The sequence below is a fragment of the Desmodus rotundus genome, chromosome 1 (assembly GCF_022682495.2).
Source record: "Desmodus rotundus isolate HL8 chromosome 1, HLdesRot8A.1, whole genome shotgun sequence".
Lineage (NCBI taxonomy): Eukaryota > Metazoa > Chordata > Mammalia > Chiroptera > Phyllostomidae > Desmodus > Desmodus rotundus.
Window position 1 is genome coordinate 39,656,297 of NC_071387.1, and position 13,526 is coordinate 39,669,822.

The 13,526-nt window shown below is 40.0% G+C and overlaps 1 protein-coding gene across 8 annotated transcripts in view; it reads right to left on the bottom strand.

Moving 5' to 3' along the window:
• LOC112304410 (transducin-like enhancer protein 4) overlaps positions 1 to 13,526 on the bottom strand; it is a 142,174-nt gene that overhangs the window by 94,921 nt on the left and 33,727 nt on the right. For all 8 annotated transcript variants that reach the window (XM_053923590.1, XM_053923589.1, XM_053923588.1 and 5 more), the window contains exon 5: positions 12,167 to 12,229. In XM_053923590.1, the coding sequence (XP_053779565.1) occupies positions 12,167 to 12,229 (63 nt within the window). The remainder of the gene's footprint in view (positions 1 to 12,166; positions 12,230 to 13,526) is intronic.

A 13,526-nucleotide genomic window follows, 5' to 3' on the forward strand; every position in this document is an offset into this window, starting at 1 on the left:
TCTTGTTAAAAAGCTAAAATGACAGTGAAGTCATGATTCAGTTCCTTCCCCATCTCTGGTGGCGATGGCCACGTTATGCCACATCTAAACTTTACCTGTAGTTCAGCATTTTACTTCCCTATTTCTGCTTACAACTGTGAATCATCTGTTGTTTAAGGAAGGACCTTTTGAACAGAAGCTCGCTAATGCAAAGAATGCCTCCTCCCCGATGTGCTCTGAAAGCACCAGAAACACCCTGACATTGCTCACTCAGTAGCACGGCACCATTATACCAGAGACTAAAGAAGCGTGCACCAGATAAGGTGTGAAAATGAAAACTCAGAGTAGGGGCAAATAAAAGAAAAAACAAACACAAAGTAGAAGGCCAAAGCACTCTTACAAACTGACCCAAAGGAGGCATTTTTTCCATGTTCAAATTGCAAACCTCTATGAATCAGAAAATACAGCGAGTTTTTCACATCTTCTTAGAAACATGATGGCTTTCCCATTATTTCTGCCACCTCTTCCCCTTTTCTTCCCCTTCCCCATCTGTTCTTCTCCTCCCACTCCACCCTACAGCTCATTTCCTCTCCTACTTCCTGCTTCTCCCCTCTGCCACCTCACCACAAGTTGTGACCACAGCCACTCTAGACCCAGTAACCTGCGTTAAGGCACCTCTTGGCCTCTTTTATTGCTCACGCTGCTCACTCAGATATAAGCTCCCGATCTGAACTTTACACAGTACCACCAAATGAAACACCACTAAGAACGTATGAATAAGCCAAAGGTGATGCGGGGCGGGCGCACAGGATTCCTCTAATAGGGATTTGGAAAAGAGAGAGAGAAAAAAAAAACAATTATTTACTGTTTATTATTTAAAATACTGTGATTTATAGTTTTTAAAGAATCCTTTAAAAAACGATCTATATTGTGGCTATGGTTATACAATTCTGTAAGTTTACTACAAATCATTGAATTGTACACTTAAAATGAATGAATTTTATGATGTATAAATTATATCTCAATAAAATGCTATGGTTTAAGGAATACAAGTACAGTTGGGAAAGAATGGTCAGTAAGTGAAATTCTATACATTAAATCAATTGCTTACTTTCATCATAAAATTATTTTTTGCATTTGTTCAGGACATGTACTGAAAATATAAACAATATAAGCCTGAAATCCAAGAAAGCCTGCTAAGAAACAGACCTTCACAAACCACAAATATGTGTATAACAGGTGTTTAATGCATGTTTCTCCAGAGATTACGATGACGATACCTGCCATGCCAATACTCTGGAGCTTGACAATAGATAATGGTGCTTTTAATAAAAACAGTAATTTAAAAACAAAACCCTCTACAACAACTTAGAATTTTTTTTTAATGTCCCCACTTACTAACAGGGACAGTGAAAGGGTAGTAAGGGCACAGAGGTAAAATGAAGCAGGGTCCTCACGATGAACAACAATGAGGTTCCTGACACATGGAGCTCCAACAGTGAGCAACAAATAATTAATTACCCCTCTACTCCAAGAACTCTCAGACATACAGGAATGCAGGGTGTAAAATACTAAGGAAGATTATAGAAAGTAAGGACAAAAGCACACTTCCTGGGGCATCAGCAATGGATTTGTCTTCTTATTCATTAAGTATTTATTTAGCACCTACTATGTACCAGGCATTATAGTAGGAAGTGAGATAAGAGTAATGAACAAGACACTTGGTGAACTGATAATACTCAAGAGGCTCTGTAATTACAATTAGAAGATAACTTTCATGAAGAGAATTACAAGATGCTATGTAAACACTTGTCAGGGAAATATTCTAATTGAAACTCAGGCCTGGGGGAAGATTCCTTAGGGAAGCTGACCCAACAACTGAGACTGAACGGATTTGCAGAGTCCTGTGGATGACGAGCAAGGAGAAAAGAATTCCAGGGAGAGGGAGTATCTCAGCAAATTCCCTGAAGGAGAAAGGAGCTTATCTATTGAGGAAGAGAAAGAACGTGCGTCTGGAGAAGCATGCAAGGTAGGGAAAAGTTGGGAGAGAAAAGGCAGGTTGGATGTGGAGGGCCTTCTTGAAAATGGCAAGACTTAGTGCCAAACTCTTTAAAGTGGAAGAGGTATTCACAGAAGAAACAACAAAGGCAAGTGGGTGAAGTCACCTGAGTCCGGCATATGCGTACATACTCTACAAACCACATACTAGTGGGAAGTGGAATCAGTACAGCAGGAGGAGGTCAAACAGAGAAGGCCGAACACAACCATGCGAAGAAGCTGAACTTTACCCCAGTAAGACATTTTTTCTTAATTACAAATGTTTAAGCACCTGAGTGCTATCATTTCTGCATTTTAGTACGAAATACCTGGTAACAGTAAGAAGATGGATGCCAGGGAAGTGAAACAGATTAGAGGAAGCAAAGTTAGAGGGCTAATCCAATATCCTAGGGTGAAAGATAAACTTAGAACTTGAACCAAATACCCTTTTGCTAATAAGAATCGCTAGCCACATGTACCAAAAAAGCCGCTTCCTCAGAACTAGAAAGAACCTTTAGAAATCATGAGACCCAGAATCTAGTAGTCCTCAAGCTATTAACAACTAACCAGCCAACCAACCAACCAATCAACCAAAAAGTCTCTCCATATTTCCAAATGCTGCCTGGGCTCAGGGAATTGGAATGGTGGCACTGCTATGCCAACTACAGGACAAAGGCCATTACTATATCCAAGAGATAAATGTCCTCTATCGTACTCTAAAGAGTAGTCAGTCTGTCTTTCCTTGGTCACACATTCTTTGAAAGGTAACTTAACTACTGTGTTTTTCAAACCATAAGACGCACCTAGGTTTTAGAGGAAAATAGGAAAAAAATTTTTGAAGCAAAAAAATGTGGTAAAATATTTATTAACATAAATAACGCCCCCACCCCCCACGAGCCAGGTTAAGCTACATTCGGACTATAAGATACACCCCCATTTTCCTCCCAAATTTGGGGGGAAGTGCGTCTTGTAGTCCAAAAAATACAGGACCTCATGGATAAGTTTTTTCCATTTAGGAATAAAGGACCCTAACAGAGTAGAAACTTCTTCCCACTGGACCAGTGTTTTGCCTCTAAATTCTCCTCCATTGGAATGTACTTCAAATATTTGAGAATGGCATAATGCATGCTTTCGATTTTCTGCATTCCAGGTTGAACACCCCCAGGCCACTCATTCTTCTAGCTACTCCTCTGGCTGTGCTCAGTGCAACTAGACACAATACTCCAAACAAGGCTGAGCAGCTCAAATCTGAGTGTTACTCCAAGTCTAGTAGGTCACAGTGAAATCCTGCTGGGCCTTTTTTCAGCAACTCTACCGTGTTTATTGACACGAATAAGCTTTAAATTTCACCAAAACTCAAGTCAGCCTTTTCTAAATGGTATTCTAATAAGTGTTAGTCCCATAAGAAATTAGGTATTACAAAATAACCAGCCAATCCCACCAGGTTTAATTTGGCTAATACCTGGTAAACTACTCTAGGCTTCAACTCTCAAAGAGTGAGTATGAATGCAAAACTTTCCAAAAAATTTCGGCCCTGGAATTTGGCATTAAAGCTCTCAGGAGCACACCTTGGGGTTTGGGTTTGACCCTGGGGCAAGGAATTCTTTACTGATGTATCCAATAAGCTCTACCAGTCTGCTTTCCAAGAGAACTCCCTGCAATGCTGGAACTTTCCTAGGTCTGTACCAATAATATGGTAACTACACATGGGTGGAACCAGAGCGGTTAAATGGCTACTGTGACTGAGGAACGGAATTTTTAACCTTATTTAATTAATTTTAAATTAAATCTAAACAGCCACTTGTGGCTATGGTTATATTGTCCAAAGCAGGCCCACTTTAAAGTATTTTAAAGCTTAGCTCCTGTAATAAGCTAATCACTACCTAACTGAAAGTAAAAAAAATTAGCCAGTTTCTCAAATGCAGTTCACTCTTTTAGACACATAGGGATGAGGAGTGGCACTGCTGCCTTCGGGAAGAAGGCTACATTTAAACCTGTGATGAATAAAGACCCCCCTACCCCCCTACTGAGACCCATCTTTTCACTTGCGGAGGGCAAGCAGGCCATCATGTCACCCACCAAGTTCTCACCCAACATCCAATTGTCACCAAAACACATAATCATGCAGAACAAGCCAATCGGTCAGCCACGGAAACAGGACAGGAATATTCTCTCTGATGCCTCATTCAGTATTGTGAGAAAAAAATTGTTAATGAAGTTATGCAATGCGAGAATCGGAAAACTGGACCAAATCCCCTAAGCCCCAATCCAGGTGTACTTAGTCATTTTACGACATTCCTTAGGTATACAATGCTGTCATGATACATTAACCAACACGGACAAAAATGACCCTGACTGGGAAGCAGATGACACTGTGGAGGCTGCTGACACTTAATAAATGATTTCTGAAGGTGGTCTTCCAGGTGTCACTGCATACTTATCAGGGGATCTCTGGTGATTTCCGCCAACCTCTCCTACATCAAACCATGTTATCACAAGCCATTGATTTCCTTACAAAGTTAACAAGCAATAAGACGAGTTAACCTGGTGCCATTATGAGGCGAGAACACTGCCACCAGTGCATGTAACCCACTGTATTTTGTTCATTTCCTCCCTGAGGCACAATACGAAAGTAACTGATCGTTTTCCAATGTCTATTTTATAATTATTCTATACATGCAAAATGTGGTTCAGAGTAATTCAGTAGCATTTTAACCCAGGTGCCAAATCAATAATAGCGTCTGAGCTACACCCATATCTCATAATGTAGAAAGGGTGTTTTTTACCATCAAATTAAAAGGACCAAATTAATGGCATGTCCAAAATAGAGATTCACAGATCATTTGACTTGACTAGTTATTCTAACCTGTTTGAATTAGAATCTATATAAATGCATATAATCATGATCACGTAATTGTGTATTATTTTCTATTATTTAAATGCAATGTAGAGCACCCAAATAAACCTACAGAATTCTAAAACAAAACTCTAACTACTTAGTACTAATCATCACAACAGCTAAGAGGACAATGAATCCCAAGTTCTGAGTTAAAATTAAATTTGCATCGGAGAGCATTCAAGTTGGGATGTTCTCTTTCCCTAGGTAAATACAAGGAAGCTAAAAATTTCTCTTCTAGTTGTTAAATATGGTCAAAAGAATGACTTGAATTCTTTATTTCATTTGTTAAATCAATATTTACAGATGCAAGGAAAAAGAGCGCTCACTGTAAACCCCAGCCCTCAAGCTGGGTTCCACCAGGACTCTACTCCAGGGCTCCTCCACCAACCTCTATGCAGCCCCGTTTCTGCTGAAGTAACTCAAAGAATAAGACAACAGCTATGGAATTACACAAAAGTTGGGGAGTAGGGGAATATCCATTCTCCACGGCACTGAAACAAGTTGTAACTACCTGCTGAAAACAAGGTTAAAGATGAATGCTATTTCTCCAAAGGTAACGATGACCAGGGGTTTAATAAATGGGAACTAGGAAGCCACTGGTCATAAGGAACCGCTTTTATGTTCTTTCTCTCTCTCCATAAGCACACATATTTCAGGTTACTTCATTCTGTGGTCTGGAAATGCTTTGAGGCCTAAGACATTAAAATGGATCGAGTCTAGTGCTGCAAAACAGTTAACCTAAGCTAATTTTTCTGAGATGTCTTATAATTCACAAAGCAGAGTGACTTATCCAATATATTTTTTATGATTTCTGGGGGGAGGGCTGTCAAAATTCTGTACTCCATTTTCTCCAGATCGAAGACAATACATATTCACAAGAATATGTCTAGATGTCTGACATAGGTAAGGGGGAAAGTTCTAAATCAGGGTCTTGCAAAATGGTCCACTCATGAGAAGAGATTCTCTTAACAGTAACTTCCAGTAAAGTAGCATTTTCCTTCTAGCCAGTTTACTACAAAATAGGGCAGGCCTATGTGTGATCTGCTACATTCCACCCTTCAAATGAGAGGTGTCTTTAACAGCCTCTGTATTTTGAAAACTACAGGCATAAATATAGGCTGTGCACGTAGGCCACAGGGCCCGTAACTGTTCATATGGGTTCCTTTTCACCCCCTGTGAATACACGAATGCTAAACAATACCTGCTGGGTGTTCCTTTCCTTACAATTCATACTTTGGAGGAGACTTTTATAATAAGAACTATGGATTATTTTTATTTTGTGATAAATTAAAATACGAGTTGTACTGATCATAAAATCAGAGCGAGAGTTTTTTTCTTTCTTTCTTTTTTTTTTTTGTAAAGAGAGGAAGGGAGGGATAAAAAGGGGGAGGGAAACATCGATGCATGAGAGATACATCAGTTGGTTGTCTCTTACACACCCCCCACTGGGGACCTGGCCTGCAACCCAGGCATGTGCCCTAACTGGAAATTGAACTGGCGACCTTTTATTTCACAGGCTGGCAGTCAATCCACGGAGCCACACCAGCCAGAGCAGACCTAGAGGTTTTCATACAAAGATACACAACTGGCTTAATATGACTTCCCTTCAAATCAACAATGACAATAATAATAATAGCCACTATTTTATTTTATGCATAGCATGAGGTCTAGAAAATATTGCTAAGTTGTCCTCTGATATCCCATCTCTTACATTAGTAAAAAGTTTAGTGAGTGGAAAGGCAACTGAACTAGGACAGCATTTCCAAGTCTCCCTTGCAGCTAGCTGTGGGCAGGTAACTAGGCACCGTTCATTGCAAAGTGAGCAAAAATATAAACATCTTCCAACGTCATGTCCCGGGAGGCATGGGGGAACCACATGCCCTTGGTCTTCCCCTTCCTGGCTGGGGCAGGATAGAGATATGATGGTGTCAGTGATAATAAGCATCAACACAAGAGGAACTTGGGTTCCCAACATCATGGAGCCACCAAATTAGCCACAGCAGCTTCTCTGCACACTGTTCTGTGAGAGAAAACAAGCTTTTACAACTTAACTAACCACTATTCCTTTGATCTGCTGAAGTAGTCAAATACCCAGCTAGGTTCACTACACTGTCACTAATCCACACATAACAACCCTATATTGCAGGTATACAGTACAGGTTTCCCAGTATATGGATGAGGAAACTGCAGCCTAAGAAGTGTTTTGCCCACCATGATAAAGGAAGTAAGTGGTGAGTCGTGACTGGGCTCTAGGTCTGCTTGACCCTCAGGTTCTTATCACGCTGTCTCGAACACAACATAACTCTTCCAATGAATTCTGTCTGTTCCTTGTTAGAGCAGCAGCAAGTTTCTGAAAAATACAACTGTACCCTGAGGAAGGAAGATTTTCAACTATAATAAATTTTCACCTGTAGCCTACCAGGAGTCTGAAGTTCTCAAAGGTCTTAGGAATACCTTGTTGATCACCATGAAACATACCCTGCCCGTCTCAAAAATAAGCAATTTTATTATCTAGGCAAATAAGCATACAAAAGACACAAGTATCCTCTAAATCAGGTCCTCAGAATGTGCCTAATATTTAATGTTTAAGCTAGTAGGTAAATCCACACTTACTGCTTTACCAAAAAATAAAGTATCCCTCTCTTTCTGAATGATAATCTGTGTAGAGCCACCTGCCAGCTGCTGGAAGTAGCCCCTAAACTGCAAGACTTAGCTAACTTCATAGAAACTCTGCCAGCTAGCTCGCTCTGAAATTACCTTGAACTCTTCCCACTTTTTTACTAAGTCCTTTCTCTCCAAGTGTCTTAGGACCCAAAATAAGCTGGAATAGGATCCATTCTTCAGTAAAAGGAAAACAAAACAAAACTGGCATTTCTATCACAAGTGCTTTACATTTCAGTACATATACTACACACTATAAAGATGAGGTTATTCCCATCATTCTATAAGAATATTAAGGCTCAGGTAGATCAACTTTCCCAACACAAAGCCAAATTAGCAGAAACACTGTACCCTGCTGCCAGAGTGTAACAAGTGGCATACAGTTTTCAGTCTGTATTAGATTCCCCCTTACAGGTATGTTCTTGGAAAAGGAGGAGGGGAACACCAGCGACATGTCTACTTACTGGCACCCTTCAATTTTGCTAAGGGCCCATAATGTCTGAAGATCTACAAAAGCAATATCCTGAAATTACTGTGAAAAAAAGACTCCGTCCACATATACTACGTGTAAAAACAAAACCAACTTCAGCTAAGCAACCAGGTATATTTTGAAAACAGCCAGATCCCAACTGGATGAAGTTTGTTTTTCTATATAGCTTTGTGGGTAAAACACAGACCCCATCCAAAGCCACTGTTCTTCTGAGGTGAGCACTACAGGCCGAGCACCTTGTAAGCTGTCACCTTATGGATAGATCTCTGCTTGCTGCCTGGGGAGACACAGGTGTTTGCTAAATGGGAAAAATAGTTTTTGGAGCTAAACAAGAATCATTTTGGAGGCTACCTAATGCCTCACTGAGATTTCCAGCTAGTGTCAACCCTGGTTTGGTTTTAATTTACATTTTTTTCCCTTTGTCAGAAGGACATTAGAGAGGAAGAAAACTCAGTCTTCCAAAAAGCAATGACTAAAAAGGGGAGGGAGGGCTCCAAGTCCACTTACAAGGAAATCTAGAGCTTTGCTGCTGTTGCAGCTAGCACTACTGCTAGTAAACATCAAGAGGTGCTTACTATGTGCTAAGATGCATGTGTATAATCCCAAATAATCCTCAAAGTGATCATGTGTTCCATGCTATTATTAACCTCATCATACAATGAGGAAACTGAGGCTTAGAGAGGCAAATCACTTGCTAAAGGTCACCCAACTTAACTTGGCTATAGTAAGCCACTCAATCTGTAACAGGGAGGCTAAGACCTGACCCAGATCTGACTGTCATCATCCTGGCATCTCTGGCTTATGAAACTGCCAACAGGGAGTTGATTATTTATAATTCCTTCCCTGCAAATGAGACCCAAAGTGGGATAGAGGAGAGCTTCCCACTTACCACTTTGAGATTTGCCTTTTAAAGAAGAAATTCGAGGGCGGCAGAATATAGATTAGTCTCTACCCATTCCTAAAACCCAAAAGAAAAGAGGAAGGGGAAAAAAAAGCTTTTGACAGGTAAAGATTCACTTATAAGGTTTCTCTAAATTCTGGTATTAGGGATCCTATAAAATTTAAGAATTATCAGTGATCCTTACTCGCTGTAATGACAACAGTTAGCAATATCTTTGTTTAATGCCTCGGACTTTGGAAGTAGTCGTATGTGAGTGCAACAAGCACATCATTAAAATATATATTAACTCCAATTTTTTTAATTTTTAAAAAATACCTCAGTGAAATCTAATGGAAAAATACTTTTTTCTGTGATTATTATACCTACAGACACACATCAAGTACCTTTGATCTACAGTTATACAATTTATTTGTAAAACAAAGTCTTGCAGTTAAAACTAAATTTAATAGTTGACATTCAGCACTATAGTTTTTAATTTTAGAAAATGTGTTACATGAGACACAAGCAACATTAACAGGCACATTAATCAGCTCATGGGGGCTAACTTAAAAGTAGACTTCATCTACATGTATGTAAATTTATCTCTTGTTTCTGTTAAATTCCAAAAATCTCTCCAACCATTACCCTATAGCTTATACACTAATCTTCAGGGAATGTTTTTTCTTTCTCTAAATGTAATCATTTAATTTTTAAATAAAAACATTTTAAAATAAATTCTAATACCGCAGCTGCCATTTTGGCAGTGAGATTGTCATGCAGAGAGCTGGTGTTAAAAGATCAGATTAAGAGCCTTCAACCCTGGCTCCCAGTGAGGCTCGCAGCAATGCAAGAGTGATTTTCCATGCCTCTGAAGAGACAGGAAATAGAATTCATCTTCTTCTAATAACCTGCCCCCTCCCCTCCCCTCCCTCCAGATTCCGTCCATCTGGCCTCAGGGTAAAGACGAAGAGTCTGATGCTCACAGAATGCCCAGAAGAGGAAGAAGGTGGGCAATGTTCAGACACAAAACATCAGAGAGGACTGGATTGGACACGAACAAACATGTCTGTGGCCCACACATTAGAAGCTATAAACACAACTTGGGAACCTGGAAAAAAAAAAGCCAATTAAATCCAAAGTAAACAGAGTGAGAGATATACACAGAATTAGGATTTAAAAAACCATGACATGGGTCATTCATTACACATGAATCAAGGATTTCAACCAAGAAATGTCAAAAGTAGTGGGGAAATAAACAGTGAATGGTAAGATTACGATGCCTACCTGCTCCCAGCCTAAAGCAGAAAAAGAGCCGCCAGTATCTCCCCCATGGCTTTCTTCTACAGGGTACAACTTTCTCAGCCAATTAATTCCAGTCCAGTCTTGCTCAGCACCATCTACCATTACACATTTTGTTCCTACTGGGCCTGCTTCCACAAACAACATAACTCACGTGGGAAAACAACCTACTGGCAAATCAGCTCCACCCACACCCCCAAGACCTCCTTCCACTTCTAAACGAAACACCACAGATCCTGCAACAATGCCATGGGAAGAAGCTGTCTGGTGATTACATATGAGAGCTCTGTGCCTGCAGAGGCCTAATGCCACCCAAGGGATAATTCAAACTTTGCCTTCTGCCTTGGTTGGCTGTGACTCCTCGGCCTGGTTACAGCTCTGTGGGTTGCCCATTCTTCCCATTCTCCATCTCCATAAAGCAGAGCTGCTTTAAGTAAGAAGAAGCACGCACTGATCTGGAGTGGGCAAAGGGCACCCAGGCCTTCCTAAAGAAATGCAATCAGGCCCCTTGACTGCCCTTCGCCATTCCATCTAACCTAGTCATCACAAGCAAATTCTGAGTGGACACAGGTAAATGGGAATATAGTGGGTGGTGGTTTTGTGGTAACAACTAAAGGGGGAGAAAGACTATACATCCTTTGCTGTTTGCAATCCAGAAGAGCATTTGAATTCAGGATTTTAACTTAGGTCCAGGGTTGGTGGATATGAGCTCCCTAAAGGAGGTGTGTGTGTGTGTGTGTGTGATTTATTATTTATTTATTTATATGGCGCCAATGAAAGGTACCCATGGTTCCTGAGGTATAACCCAGTTCAGACCAAATGAGAAGTCACAGAGGATTCCACATCTCTTTAACATACATGCATACACAAATACCAGCAGCACTCTAACATCATTAGCTCATGCCCACTGGTAGGCAGGCAATGAACCGCTCTGTAGAAAAGCAGCAGCACAACAAAAAAGAACTGAAGGGTAGGAGGCCAGTGCCTCGGTGCCTTCTATCCCACGACATATAGCACTGTGGCTGCAAAACATGCACGTATTTCTTTAGTTAGCTTCTTCTCACAGCTGATCTTCCCTGAGCAATGAAGGATTCCGTACTCTGGAAGCAAAGTCATCCCTTTCCAGCACGTTCACCTAAACTTTGCAACTATCAAAAGCAAGTAAGCAAACAAAAAGAAAAAAAAGCCACATAGAAGCCACCACGCACTAGGAATGCACCCCCTTATTCCAACATGTGTGCATTTGTGGACACTGTGCACTGCCACCCCTCATTCCAATGTGTGTGCATTTGTGGACAGTGTGCACGGCCACAGGAGGCGAGTGAGAGAGCAAGGGAGCCGCAAGCTGGCCCTGGCATGAATGAAGTCGGGGCACTCAGAGCAATGAATTCACTGAGTCTGTCTTGCATATCTTTTCTCAAATACACAGGCAATATAAAGACTTCATCGAGTAATAATAAGTAACTTTTTAAGAGCTGCTAGCCAAAAGTTATGTTAGTTTGTTTACTATATAAAGTACTTTTTATATGGTAAGTTTTCTGTCAACTCCTACTGCCCAGTAACACAAACGTAGAACAAACTTTTGTCCTCTGGGCAATTTTTCAATCTCCCCTATTAGATGCCATTAAGGCAAACAGTCCTAATTCTGAGGAACACTACATTGTCCAACGACATCTAAATATTTTAACTGAATTCTCCTTTGCACATTAGAAAATATTTCATTATATAAACACAACTGTGTTCCCCTGAACACAGAAGTTGGAGAAGGTGTAGAAGTTGGAATACAAACACTGTATCTTAGAAATGTGCAATATAAACACCAAGAAACTGAGAAGGCCAAAGCATCAGTCCCACAATCCCTTTTCTGCAAAACCACTGAAATGGCACCTTTTAGCCCAGTGCCTGAAACCGACTGCCTTACCTCTTGGGACAGGAAAGGAATGACTTGTGCACAGATAGCGTTCAGCCTCTTGACAATCTCTGCCTGCAAAAAAGCAAAAACAAAAAAAAAGGAAAGGAAAGCAATAAAGAGAACAGTCAGCTTGTTACAAATTCCCAAAATATTAACAGGATGATATTAAAACACACTTTATATTCTGGCTGGTGTATTTCATAAGGAAGAGGAAAACTCATCAGCAAGCCCATTAAAGGGAGGCAGGGACAACAGTGCCACATTAATAACACAATTTATTAACCAGAATTCATCTTAAAAAGTCAATCTTCAAGAACTAGGACAACATAAAATGGAATTTAATTTTCATAACTGGAAATCAATTTTCAAAAGCCTCCAATGACCTTATTCATTCTAATGTGATTTTTTCATAAAACACTAAATTTTTATAATTTAAATAGTAAATATACATTCTTCCCTATATCCCAACTTCTTCAATTATTACTCAATGGGATTTTATAATCAAGTCCCCAACCTCCCAAAAGAACAGTACCTAACCAACCCCAAAAAGTTCATTAATTCAGATCCTTAGTAATTAATTGTTGAAGAATCGTACGTGTTCTTCAACCATAAAAATTCCCAGTGTATTCACCAAGATTTTCTGTGTGAGGAGGCTTACAACACGCTAAAATCTTCCTACACTTAGCAGCAAGCAATATGTGTGTATATGAAGACTAACATTGGGAATATCAATCAGCATTGTACTATTTATCTGTAAAAGTACGAGTAATGTCAGATAAGAGATTTTTCTCTAACAATTTTTTTAAGTATAAAAATGTACACCAATAGGATGCTAGAGTAAGGTGGAAAGAGGGGTGGGAGGAAGGGAGGCCACCACTATGTTTTCTTTAAAACGTGACCCAAAGCTTCACCAATGGTCATTACAATTCCTATTATCAAATGGCTCCTTATAGGCTTTGGCATGTGACATGTAAACAATTTTTTTTTGAATGCACATACATATGAAAAAGCTTGTATTTTAATGATAGGGTGGGCAAAAGAAAAGGGGTGTTGAGAGACAGAAAACAAAGCAATTACTATTCTTGAGACACTCTTAAAATAAATTCCATCAGGGTCAGTTCCTCATTTTGTAAGAGGACAAAATGCTCTTTTTTCTTACTAAGTCATTACCAGAATGACAGTGACACTCTGCTTGTGCAACCTAGGTTTCCTTCTTTCACCAGCAGTCCTTCTGACTTTACAGCTAAGCAATCTTCTAAATGCCAGCACCTTAAAAACTCTGCCAGGCAAGAGTAAACACAAATTTACCATAAAGTTTCAAAACCCAAGCTTTCCATTCTAGTTCTGCATTCCTAACAGGATGGACAAA